Consider the following 14,397-nt stretch of genomic DNA (forward strand, 5'->3'; position numbering starts at 1 on the left):
TTGGGAATCATTACAATACCATTCATTTGTTTTTGGTTTTTGTTTAAAATTTCTCCAAAATGGAAAGCAGACAAGGCACCATAGAACAAACCTCATCCTGTCTTTCCCCATGTAAAAGGGATGTAAAGGTGCCATCTAATTTCAGTGTCTATTAACCCTGTGATCCTAACTAAAAGCTTGCTGTATGATTGATGTATTGCCAGATTGCATGTCTAAATACTTGACTGACAGATTTAAACGCATCTCTGAAAAGGAGAATAGCCATTTCCATTTAACATCTGCACTCTCCAATACTAGCACCCCATAAGTCATTCAGTCAAACCTGCAAATCATTGACACCACTTGCTTTGCAACCAAACTCAATTCCTAGACGGAATAACATAATTTGGCAGTGCATTGCCAACTACTGAGTTAACACGGTTATGCCAATTCATCACAAAGTCTGACTATTCTGAAAGCACACAATTATGCAGCTCATCGTACTTGCCTATGTAGTTTAAGGCTTATACAGAAGGTGCTCTACAATTTCTAAGCCACAGACCTTTGAATGCCCAATCTAAATTAAACATACAAGTCATTCTACACGTCTTATGTATCAGACAATACAAATAGACCAAAAATGTATCAACCTAGGCAGAGCAGAGAGTGATCTTTCTCAACCTCCAGTTCCCACGGCTGCTAAGTGACTCGTTACAAGGTAAACTAGATTACAGGACCAGCTGGGTGTGACTTCACCTAACTCAAATTAATACCTCAGTAGCATGGCGCATATGTCCACTCACTTGCCCTGAGTGATGCATATTTCCACATCTTACAAACTATCTTAACTATTAACATTTCCAGTGCTTTCATGAATACCCTGCTCTGTGTATTTAAAAATATTACTCCGAAGCCTTTAATCTTCACCCAGATTCTTCCTCGCATGCTTGGTACCAGGAGCTGCACATGTGAGGCTTTTAAATTTTAAAACCTATCAACAGATTACTTCATAAGATGTTGGATATGTCTCAATCCAATCTACTTAAGACCAAGACTGAAATTCTTTGATTGCACAAGTCGTCCCTCATGCTTCTGCCTACCACAATCTCCCATGGAGCAAGAATGATCATGTTCTTAAGTGATGGCTGGAATGGAGAAATCCTTTGGCCCATCTGCAGATTTACTTGATGACTTCCTTCCTTGGGTTGGAGAGCCCTCTAAATAAGCTCAAGTATTCAAAATGTGCTTAACTTTTGTGGACCTTACCTGGCACTGTTTGCATTTTCATCTTATTTGGCACATTACAAAAGACATCATTACAGGAAACACTAGGGATGTTTTATGCCGAAAAAGTGGGAGAGGCATTACCCCTCATTTACTTTGAAATGGATGTGCTGTTGCAGTGGGCATTGCAAGATCACTTGCCCGTTGCATTAGATCTTTTCCAGGACTGGTCCACCCCACACAAACTCCTCAGCAGAAGCAAGATGCCTCTTTGAGAGTGGTAGTTGGGTGACCTGTAGTTAAAGGACTTACTGATTCTAGACACGTTGGGAACATTAACAAGCTCAAAATCGCTCTTTGCCAGCAGGTGGGGGGGATAGGTTGGATGCCATGTTCTGTTTTGAATAGGACTCGGACTCAAATAGTTTGGAGTCAAACCATCTGTTTGTCTCCCCTGGGCCGTCACTGTAGACAGATTATATCCAAACAGGTTGCAGCCTTCTTGCAGGACTTGAAAAATCCGCTCACATTGAGGCAGATTTTAGTACAAGCTATTTTTAGGTCCTAAGACAAACTGACTTTCAACCTCTGCCTCTGAAAGCAGAGCAAATGTGAATGAACAATAAAATTGCCTTTAAATCTTGTTAACTTGTGACATTTGCTCGGCTTTCAGCAAATTTTAAATTTCTAAAATTAGGTAGAGTAGATGTTTCAAGTTACTAGACCTGCAGGTCTTGTGAATTTTATTTTTTAGCCCTGTCTTGTATGCAACATGTACACTGCTACGGCACGACAGCGGTACGACTTATCAGCAGGTTTGGGGCTTTCTGCCACAGACTGTAGCCCATCACAGTAGTGCTCATTTCAGTCCTGTGCAAAGCTACAACATGGACTAGACTTCTGCAGTGTAGATGGGACAGTAGTTGTGAACCTGTTCTATCAGGTTGTGCTTCGTTCCTGCCTCCTACTTATTAGATGTTGCTTGCTAACCTTGGTTCCTGCCTTTGAATTAAAGTCCAGTGCTGCAGAGTGAGACATTAACTGCATAACTACTGTTTTCCAGAGCTGGTCTGTTTTGTTTTCCCATAGGCCAGCTTCCCTTTCCTTACACCAAGCACTGCTCAAATAATGTAGAAGCCACAGTGGTCTGGAGAGGGACTAAACCAGACTTCTCCAACGAGTAGCTTGTGAGCTACTGCTACTACAAAATTAGAGGCTTTTGCTTGGTTGAATTATTATATATCTCCAGCTGGCGGTCGCCAGTGGGTGGTTATAGTTAGGACCTTATTTCCCTAGGAAGAGCGTTTTCTGTTATGCTAAATCTTTGAAGTTTGAAGAATCTTTGCAAAGTTTCCCCCAAAAAAGTGTGTTGGGCATTCTTCATGATTGCGCATTGAAAGTTTCGGACCGATCAGTCAAGCGGACCTGAGGAAAATGGAGGGGGGGGGGCATAGGGGTCAGTTTTTTTTCCAGTGTTAACTTGCATCAAAATTTTAAACACTACTACAGCCCGAACAGCTGGACGAAAAGGCACCACATTTTGCTAAAAGGTAGCTCTTGGTCCGGAAAGAACCCTTTTTATTTGGTATGAATCTGTTCAGTAGTTTGGGAGATTTGAAAGAAAAAACAAACCTGTATATCCTGTGACGCGAAGGGTCCAAGAACCTTCCTGATCTCGTGCTGATATCTGATTGGCTGCCAACACTTCAAGCAGGAAGTGTTGGCAGCCATCTTGGGACTCTGTTTTGGACGAGAAAAAAACTTAAAAGAAAAGTGGGCAGAGTAGGAATACCCTGACCCCTTAGCTCTGGTTGTGGGGTCCAGAGGGACCCTGCCAGGGCAAAAAAGTGTTGGCAGATCCGCAACTCTGCCGAATGTTTTTTTTTTTTAAGTGTGGGGTTTCACGCTTATTTAAACATGTGCCCTCAGGTGGGCCAGGTCCCGGTGGTGTGCCTGCAACTCCAGATGATAACCTCCAATAAGAGCTTGCCAATTCTCGCAGGTCAGTTGGAAACCATTTCCGGAATGGAAACCAAGGGGTGGGCCTATCACCCCAGCACTTAAAGTTTCTCTATCCCGCTTGCCTCTTTTGACTCCACCTGTGCTTGGGGACCCCATTTCCTACCAGGATGCGCACTAGGAGGCGCGACTGCAGAATGGAACCCAAGGTGGTGGGGGCCATCACCCCAGTGCTAAAAGCGCCTCTGCTATCCTGCCATGCAGCACAATACCCTACCTGGACTTGCAGTCACTAACCCCTTTTGACCTCACCTGAGCCAGTTAATGGAAAAGTAAGCTTTAGCAGCAGATGTTCCAATTTCTCTGATATTTGTTACATCAGTTACATTTAGGTACCGTTCTGATCTGCAGGGGTGTGGAATTTAATAAAATATCTACTTGTCCATGGGGCAGGTTGCTTCATAAATCTACTTGTCCTGTAACAAAATCCACTTGTCCCTTTTGTGCCATGTAATGCGGTGACAAATTACTGCAGCAATCTCATTGTATAAGAGTCCCTTATGTTGCTACGTTTCTGCAGGTCTACATACGGAGGCTGACTGTAGTGGTAAGCAATAGTTCAAGGGTTGGAATGCCCTTTTAAGCCTGTGCAAACCTACTAACTTGCGTGTTTTAAGGGTTTGCACCAACTCTTTTCTAATCTTTTCCCGTACTGAAAAAGGTTGGAAATGTACTCCTGACAGGGGCAGACGTAAAACATCTTCCAGGGCTGGGGAAAAAAAGTGGTTGGAGGAAAAGTGGACTTAAAACACCGTCCGTAGTGCAGGCCGAGCTTATAACATTTACTGTTAGTGCTCACTCTATTAATAAAGGCTTTGCATTAATGAACCATAAATACAAGCTTGAACAGCATTTAACACATGGACACAAATATTACCTTAACTGCAGACATTGCCCTTTCCTGATCCATAGTGTGGTACAGTAAACTGGCAGCCAAAGGGTTTGTGCTGTAGGGGGTTGGGCCTACTTGTCCCATGGACAAAATACACATGAAAACTTGTTGTCCTTGACCCCAAACAATATGTCCTGGGCGTCGGGCTATAGGAATTCCACATCCCTGGATGCTCAGTGGAGGACAGACAGCGGTTACCCATGTAAAGTGGACCAGGGATGCCATACAATGATGCCATATCTGCCAGTTAATCAGTGGGTCCCCTCAATTTATCAAGCATGTTCCTTTCCCTGAGTGGCTATTCTGGAGAGGTGGGATAAGCAGTGGTCCATAATAAGTATATCCCATGCCACATACCCAGCTGAGATCTGGAGATTTTCCTCATGCCCCCCCCCCCCATAATACCCTCTGCTCTCACAATAGTGGAGGCCTACAAGTGACCGGAGAAAGGCACTTGCGCCTTGCAGGGAGGCTGATGAGAGAGGAGATGGGTGGCCTCACAAGACGGCAGGTCATATCAAACAGGGTGCAGGTGACACTTTCTTGATGCTGTGGTATGAGGGCATCTTAACCAAACAAAGAAGCACTTACTTCATAGTCAAGATAAAGCATCCTCCTTTGGTGGATATTTACCTCTTTGTAGTTTTGTTGTCTTGTCTTTAGGAGAGTTCATTTCACAGATTTATGGATAAAGATGCACATGGAACAAGTACATTGCCGAAACGCACACAAGGTTACTGGAGACATTTGCTTGTGGTCCATTACACACTATACATTTAACCACTGAGCTAGTTCTCAGTATTTAGCCAGAAGAAAGTGCTCCAGACAATTAGTTGAAAAGAGTCTTCTCTTGCAGGATAAAGGGACAGGTGAGATTAGGTTCTGGGGTAGTCACTCCCACACAGACACTTGCACACCCATCCTACCACTCTCAGATCCATACAGCCACTAACATCCACTTACTGATCCACACATCCGCAATATCACTTACCCACTTACAGGCACATATGACTACTCGGACACCTACTCTCAAAGGTTACAGTTAACAAATACAATTTAAAAAAACATAGAAATTCACAAAAAAACAAACAAAGGTTACAGAGCAGTTTAGGTAGGAAATAGAATTTTTAAAAAGCCATAGAAAATTACTGAAAAAACAAAGATTACAGAGACGTTGTAGTTTGTCTCGGATTGCACTCTGAAAAAGCTTAAGCCCTCACATATTGCATCACTTATGACCTGGTCAGTGACATCACTGATGACCTCTCAAATAAAGCACTCATGACCTCATTCAGTAAGTGTGATACTATTTCTAATGTCATCTGATTGGCTGTGAGACTATTTGTGTGTGACTGGTGTCTGAGTTGCTGGATGGGGGTGTGTGTGTGTGTGGGGCTGGCTGAATAGGTGACACAGTTGCCCTATTGCTGGTTGAGTGGGTGTGTAAGTAGCTGAGTGAGCGGGCATGTGAGGGATTGTATGGATGGGTTTGTAAATTATTGTTGGTGAATGGGTGCATGAGTAGCTCTGTTACACAGCCACTCACTCACACAAACAGCTAGTGGGTGGCCGTATGGGGGTGCTTTTGGGTGTGTGTGGTTTTGTGGATCTTGTCATTGATGTCACTGACCAGGTCATGAGTGATGTAATATGTGAGGTCCTAAGGAGTGCATTGCGGGACGCAAGTTAAAGTTAGCTTAGGTCACTATAACTGCTGAATTTCAATGGTTTTGTACAAGTCAAATCTGAGCCCAATTATAACATCCCTGTATCCTTTGTGGGGTCTTTAGGTCTCGCTTAGCGTTGCAGTGCATGCGCTGCTCGCTTGGCGAGATTTATTGTTAATGAAGACTTTTAGAAAAGGGCTTGAAGTCCCGCCCCTCATGTCCATTGGCTGGCGTCACCGTTTATTCTAAACTGTGGCCTGCCATTGGAAATGAGCTTTCTGGTTTGCCTCCCTTTGGCTTTTTGGGCCGGCCCACCCGGACTGGCTTGCCTGCTTTCCTTCGGTCGTAAAACTTTCTTATCTTACTGGGCGTGTTGTATTCGATTCTGTGTTTGTGTTCACTGGACCGTCGAACTCTACCTGAAGGTATTGGAGTGCTTTACATGCGCTCCGGTTACGTTACACAAGGGCACATTCGGGCACGGGGAGATTGTGAGGCAGGCTGGCACGGTGTTTTTATTTTTTTAGGTCTCGCCTACGCAGCTCGCATGCGCTGCATAGGAGGAGACCTTTGGGAATAGTTTCACTTTTTCGCCCAAAAACATGCATGCTTTGCATTGCTTTCAATGGCAACGCATGCACGTTTGGCGATTCCCTTGCGGGAGCGAGCTTTGGGGACATCTGTGTGTGTGATATCTCGGCTGCACTACCCCCACCCACCCCTCCCACTTGTTAACCCGCGGGCTACGCCGAGCTTTTTAATTTTTTTATTTCTTCTGTTTGCTCACAACCCGCACTGACGTCTGCGCGCTGCCTCTGATCCATCAGAGAAAGCTGTGGCAGAATTTCCACTTGCGCTTGAAATTTTGATGCTCAAACTAAAACTTCTGCCCTGATTCTCTAGTGTCATAATTAAAAGATCAATAGAGAAGGAACACCCGGTGAAGCGAGGGGGCGGGCTAGGTCTCGCTTCTCTCCCTCAGAGCCCCGCGAGAAAGGATAAAACGCTCCTGGGGAGGGTGGGGATACTACATTTCTTCTGTTTTTCTGCTGAATCAAACATTTTGCCACCACCCTTCCCGCTCGCTCAGATGCTGTCGAACTCCTGTTCGCTTCCTGGAGCTAATGAGGTTTTACTCCATGGCTTGCGCGTGGCCATGGAACCATCTCTTAGATACCTTCAAAGGCGCTTTCACTTCGCCTCACTCCTGTGGACGCCTCTTTATTCACTCTCCTCCTTCTTTTGAACTTCCAAGAACAAGGCGCCAGGGTAGAGTTTAAATTTGTGGGATTTTCGGTTTCTTTATTTTTAACGCCTAGCTCGGCTGTCCCTAAATTCTCTGAAGATTGACCTAGAGGTTCTACAATGTTTTCTCAATGTCCACGCTGATCCAAGGTGTTGTATTCAATGTATCAAACGAGATTCTTTGTAATTGAAAAGTTTACCTGATGAGCATATTAACCAAGGGGTGGATTGCAGTTTATAGGAATGGGGAGACTGCGCCGTAGACCAGTGCCAATTACAGGCCGCAAGGAACTAGTGAGTCCGTCTCACATTAGGTTTGATATCTGACTGACTATGCCACACACACTGCAATCTTTTACAAGCACACTGTGTAATTACTCTGCTCAATACATTATAAATACACTCCACACAACACTCAACCACATAATTACACTGTAATAAATGCAACATACACCCCACATAATGCCACTCAATACCACATAATTACATGCCACAATTACTCTACTCAATACAACATAAATACAAACCACATATCAATCACTGTCACATAACACACCAAATAGTTACACTTTACGCAATACAATATAAAAACACTCCACATAACACCACTCAAAACCACATAATTACACCACATAATAAAGCACTACTAAATGAAACATACACTCCACGTAATACCACTAACTGCACTTAATTACATGCCAGATACTTACTCTACTCAATGCAACATAAATATACTCCACATAATACCAATCAATACCACATAATTAAAATCCACATAATTACAATGTCCTCTATACAACACAAAATAGCATTCAATACCACATAATTGTATTATACTAAATCCAACACACCCCACATACCACCACTCAGTGCCACATAATTACATGACCCATAATGACTTTACTCAATACAGCATCAATACAATCCACATATCACTCATTGACACACATCATTACACTGTACTCAATACAATATAAATACACTACACAACAATCAAAACCACATTATTAACCCACATAATTGCTCTACTAAATGCAACATACACTCCACATACCACTTACTAACACAAAATTACATGCAACATAATTACTCTACTCAAAGCAATATAAATACACTACACCTAAAACAAATCTGTGCCACATAATTACTCTCCTCAATACAACACAAAATCACTCTGCATAATAACTCAATGCCACATAATTATGCTCCATAATTATACTGCACTCAATACAACATACACTCCAAATAATACCTCTCACTGACACAGAATTACATACCACATAATTACACTGAACACAACATTAATACAATCCACATATCACTCAGTGCCACGTACCAACATACCACAAATTTACAACTACACTCAATACAATATACATACACTACACAACACTCAGAACCACATAATTACACACCTCATAATTACACTATACTCAATGCAACATCAATACACTACACAATACCAATAAGTACCGCATATAAAACTTTTTATTACAACTTTTATACATAAAACACATCAGCCACAATACTCTACAACATAGCCAACACTTCAAAATAAACGCAAGGTCCCAAAAGTGAGACCTATTGGCTATGCCAATACTTTTTTTTATATGCAGGTTTCTAGAGTGCAAACTCTACCTGAAGGTATTGGAGTGCTTTACATGAGCTCTGGTTACGTTACACAAGGGCACATTCAGGCACGGGGAGATTGTGATCGGTAGGCAGAGCTGCTCGGGAGGAGTGCTTGAGGCAGGCTGGCACGTTATTTTTATTTTTTTTAATGAATGGCCCCGCCCCTAACTCCTTTGGAGACATCTCCAGACCTCCTTTGTGACAGTGGAATCCCCTCTAATTCTCAGACGTCAACCGCATGGTACTTGCCTCCAGTCTCATGCTGGGGACCTTCATGCCACAGCTTTAGATCAGCGCGAAACTTAGACTCCCCAAGTTGATGCACTTAAACTTTTTTTTTATTCATTGCTTCTCTTTTCGACCTCGTTGTTTGCGTCTCACGTACCCGACTTATATTTTAAAACTAAGTTGTGTGTCCTGTATATCGTGTAGAATCTGCGTTCAGCACCTGGACACCGTAACCGTGACCAATAGGAACAAGCATTAAAATGCAGTAGGTCTCGCCTTTCATTAAGTTAAAGCCATTTGCTTTCCTATACAATACCATTAGCAAAGAAAATGGCTTTAACTTAATCAAAGGCAAGACCTATTGCATTTTCAATGCTTGTTTTGAGAGCATTTCAAAGGTTTTTAAATCTTACTTCCTAGCTGTAACCTTTTTGGGTGTGGGTGTGTGAGTGGCTTTATGGGTATGTGACTGGGAGTGAGTAGCTATGTGTAAGTGGGTTTGTGTGGCTGTATGGGTCTGTACTGTGGGTGGAGAAGGGAGGCGGGCTGCTGTGTGGTACTTGCTGGTGGTAACAGGCGGGGTTCTTGGCCCTCGACGATCCTCCGCATCCAAGGGGACTTAATCCCCCAACTAGTAGTATACCAGGAGGTGCGTTTGCAGAGAGGTGGAGAAAGGGCTCCAAGCTCTCAAATATCCCTGTGTGGGACTTACGGGAGGTGTTCTTAGCCCCAACAACCCTCAGCATCCAAGTGGACTTCATCCCCTATGAGGAGTGCCCCAGGAGGTGCTTTTGCAGATTGGTTGGGAAAGGGGGGCAGACCTTGATTAGCTGCAGCAAGATTTGTGGTTCCACAGGAAAATTTTCAGCACTGGTAGCAGTCTCCCGGCACATAAAATGGCGTGACAATTTCCCGTCCGGTTGCAGCCAGCCAATCACTGCATTGTATTTGGCACGTGGGTCCACGATTCAACCTCTGAGGATCTGCGCCCCTAGATTAGGTTTCCAGTTAATATCGCTAAAACTACTGAACAGATTTACACCAAATAAGAGTGCTTTTCTGGACTAAGCTAACTTTCTGCCAAATGTGGTGTCCTTCCGTTATGCGGTTCGCTACAAAAGATATTGGTAAGTCGGACGCTTTTCTTGTGGAAACTAGGTCCTAACTACCTACTGGAGACCACCAGTAGGTAATATTCATATACATTTATATACTCGTACATATATACATACCAAAATTGAAGTGTGTTGAAGACCCAAATATTTATATTTATAGAACTTCTGATGTTTGGAGAAAAATGTTAGAATTCCTAATTGAATTACACACACAATTTTTAATTCGACCATTTAGTTGGGTAGCGTGCCTGTGCTATTTCAAAGCCAAGATGCTTTTGTGTACTTGCCCTTTACCAAAACAAGGTATGGGGTTTTTTTTTTTTTTTTTTTTAGTTACTGATCCAACTGGGATAGGTAACTAAAAAAACATCTCCCACAAATTTGTAAGCGTGGTGTGATGGCCTACAAAATCACTAGGACAGCTGTCAGGATTTTTTTTAATTAACTTTAGCTATGCTGTGCATAGAGGCTAAAAGAAATTAGCAAAGTCAGTTGGTTTTAGTGGCAATATTGGCTTTTCCAATGCTTGTTTTGAAGTTTGGTGACGTTTCATGAAACGGTTGCTATCAGTAACTAAATGGTGCCAAATGTTTACTCCAGCATGAGTGAGTTGGTCCATCCCGAATTTTAGTGGCTTACTTGATATTCCTTGTTACATGCAAGTAACACAGTCCCCTTTCTCGATTTACGCAAGGGTTTAAATAGTCGAAGTGTACGTGTATTGATAAAGCACCATTATTTCCAGAACAAAATTTGTATCGGTTGATGTAGCATGTACTACATAATCATAGAAGGGTAGTGTAGAGTATCAAATGATTAAAGTTTTTGTTGGTTCGGTGCTGTGCTGTTGTGGTTTAGCGGCAATCACTTTGACGTAGATTATCTTGTCTGCTATGGGTTCTTAGCGTTAAACTAAACTATCTTGAACATCCTATCCTACAGTGCATTAACAGTTTCTTTATTTAGGAAAACTGAATTGAGGTTGGTAGTTGGAACGTTCATTTATCTACACACTGTTTGTGTATGGATATTTCTCTAATTTGATTATGTAAATCCTGTCACTTGGATGTAAGCTGTGGGGTAGCGCAGCCTCCAAGATCGGGGCAAAGTTCTGAATGTCACATCCTTAGTTATATGAATTCTGAGATGCATTGAGTTGTAGTTCTGCTTCACTGTCTGCATGGTTTCACATACCATATTGCACTTTTTTTATTCCATAGAATACACGGATGATCTAGCCCTTATCCCAAAGAATTCGTCTGTCATCATTAGAAGAATTCCTATTGGAGGAGTTAAATCTACAACCAAAACATTTGTCATGTACGTATTTTAGTTATTATATTCACTGTGTGAGTGACCTATTTAGTTTTTTGGTGTTAATCTTTTGAGGTGTGTGTATTGTAGAGGGTAATTTGCAGAACCCCTTATGTGACTGTATAGTTGAAATCCGCTTGCATGTATGAAAAATTCTAATTTACAGTGGCGTTAAGGCGGTTTAATGTTATAAAGCGCAAGCTATAGTCGCTGTGAAAAGAGAAAATTTAAGTTAGCAAGCAAAGAGGTAATCCCTGATTTCCCTTCAAACTGACCCCTACACCACTGTTCTGTAATTTTGGATCCCAAAGAGTGATACAAATGCCACAGCAATTGCTGCATCAGTTAGACCCTTTTAACCCCCAAAATATAAGCCAAAGAATTAGTCCCTGAGCACTCTTGAACAAGAAATCATGTAAAGTCCATTTGGTATTGTTCTTGAATAGACTTCTTCCTTTTGTCATTGTTTTAATGTGAGTGTACGCCAAAATGCTTGGCAATTGGCTAGACTTTTCTGTAGCTGACTAACCGAAACCTCCGTTTTCCCCAAGTGCTTGGTAGTTGCTTCTCCATCATGAAATTATCTCCAATAAATTTGTTTCTGTGCAGACAGCATTTGAAATCGCCCCCCCATCTCCCCTTTAAAACACACATTGTTCTGTGTTGCTTGCCTATCAAACAATTTAACCATGATGGAATAACCCACTGCCTTGAACAACTTCATATTTTTCATTTTAAAACGTTTATTCTTTTCATAGACAATACAGACTGCAAATTTAAACCAAGTGTATTCAAGTCTGGGTTACATTTGTAAAATTCGAATCTGCAATCCGAATGTCTGCCTATTTTATTGTGCTTTCTTTAAAAAAAGAAAACAATTAAAATGTGAGCAAACGAGCATCTCCTCAGTGAGTTATGCATCAGTGTGGTCCAACTGTCCATGACTGAGTTTTCGTTGTGACCACTGGTCCACAAGAGTGTGGTCGTTTAGGATTATATTGCCATGAATTTGGTGTCATGCATAATACTAGTAACCAATTTCATTTTCTTGAGTGCTGTAGAAAAGGTACCTTGGTGGGTGGAAGAAGCCAATTCTTGTCTAGAGTCAGTTTTGAAATACCCACATTTTAAAATGAAAATGTAAGTCACTGCTTTTGTGCCTTATTGGCAAATGTTGTTGCAGTAGCCATCCTCCAATTCATCCCAAGAAAACATTATCCTTAAGGGTTGTGGGCTGGGTGTCTACTTTCCTAATGTCAGAAGCACAGGCTGTCTTTGAGATCTTCCAGACCTTTTAAGCAAATTCCCTCAGTGTTATGGTTGTGACAGTGGTACAGGCACTGCTTTTGTAGGTGGTCTGCATAAACTGTCCTAAATCAACAGGCAGCTCCTAAAGAGGCCCTCCCCCTTAACTAACACGGCTAACACACTTAGCCATGTTATCAAAAGTTAACATTTTCTGGACCAAAAGTCCCTGAAACAAGACCTCTATGCACCAAAGAATGTAATGTCTTGTGGGGATTTCCAGGTTCAGTCAAAATACACTATGTTAGAGGTACTGGTTCACACAGGACTTGTAGTGGAGTGCTGAGCGCGTTTTACCTCAATGGCTACATTTGGACAGTGTACGGTAAGGTGAGTAGACAGCGCACATAGTTTACCAAGAACATAGAGGGGCTTGAAGCCCGCCCATTGCTTACCATTGGTTAGCTTTCCTTGTAATGCTCATTTGCAGGCTTATTTGTTTCAGCTTGTCTTATGTTTGTCCCTTAAATGGAGCATTGCCTCTTTACAATCTTTGATTGGCTGGCATTGTGGTTTCCACTGCTTGCTTTTTAAGCACTACGTGTTTCTTTTGTGAACCACTCCATTAAAATGCCTTTGTTTTCAAACCGGCTCCCTCTGGAATATAGCACTGTGTTGCCCTTTGTTCCCTCACTGTTTCTCTCCACCCTATTGCGCTGACCTGTGTGTTCTCCCCATTGCTTCCCCCCCAGTTGCGCCCTTATGTTGCTGCCTTCAAGCCCCATGTAGCTGCTTTTGCTGTAGTCTTCCACCCGTATAACTTTCCCATCTACTGTGTTGCTCCCATCAATCTGTTCCCCTTGTTGCTTTATCCCAATAATTTCTTTTCTTTAGTTACTGCTCCAAGTTGGTCGCTAACTAAAATGGAAAAGAATAAATAAAGCAAATAGGTCTTGTCTTTGTAAGAGTTATTGGTTTTCCCTATGTGTTTTTACCATGTTGTACACTGCGTGGTGTAGAGGAGTGAGGTGAAGGGTTGTGGGGTGCGATAGAGTGGAGATAAGTGTTGTGCAGTGTCGTACAGTGGCAGGGAGTGGCCTAGTTCGTAGAGTGGGGTGCCATAGAGTGGTGTAGAGTGAGTTGCATGGAGTTGGGGTGCTCTAGAGTGGGAAGGAGGGTTGTAAGAAAGTGCCCTCCTTTTGCATGGTTCCCCCACTTTTTGCCAAACTGATGATATACCCTGACTGAGTCTTCCCTGGGTTCCTGCCAAACTGGTACCTAGGGCCTATGTTCTTTCCCTAAAACTGCATGATGACACAACCTAATTGGCACTCTTTGTCCATAGGTCAGTCCTTTCTGAATGGTACCATAGGTACCAAGGGCACTGTGGGCAGAGAAGGCCTGTATGGGCTGCAGCACTTAATGTGTCACCCTTGGAGGCCCTGTACCTTTACACACACACACTGCCCATACAGGCTGCGTGTTTTACTGCAGAACAAAGTGAAGAGTCGAGATGGCGCACATCCCCGTGTGCCATGCCTACAACCCACTGCCTTGGCCTAGGTCAGCCTCCCCTCTGGCTGGGTGCACTATATCAGTGGTGAGGGTACAGGTGCATAAGCCCTGTACCCCTACACTGTCTAAGCCAATTCTTAGACATTGTAAGTGCAGTAATGCCATTCAGAGTATATAGGAATGGAAGTTTGTCATTCCGAACTCCACAGCACCATAATTGCTTTATTGAAAACTGGAAAGTTTGGTATCAAACTTCTCAGCACATTGAAACCACACTGATGCCAGTGTGGAATTTAAGGAGAAATGCACTCAGAGGGCATCT

At 42.7% G+C, this 14,397-nt stretch overlaps 1 protein-coding gene across 2 annotated transcripts in view; it reads left to right on the forward strand.

The window, feature by feature from the left end:
• Positions 1-14,397, forward strand: part of RBBP6 (RB binding protein 6, ubiquitin ligase) — a 394,678-nt gene that overhangs the window by 9,153 nt on the left and 371,128 nt on the right. For both annotated transcript variants that reach the window (XM_085629467.1, XM_085629468.1), the window contains exon 2: positions 11,222-11,321. In XM_085629467.1, coding sequence (XP_085485593.1) covers positions 11,222-11,321 — 100 coding nt within the window. The remainder of the gene's footprint in view (positions 1-11,221; positions 11,322-14,397) is intronic.

This window comes from Triturus cristatus, chromosome 10 (genome assembly GCF_964204655.1).
Source record: "Triturus cristatus chromosome 10, aTriCri1.1, whole genome shotgun sequence".
Taxonomy (NCBI): Eukaryota; Metazoa; Chordata; class Amphibia; order Caudata; family Salamandridae; genus Triturus; species Triturus cristatus.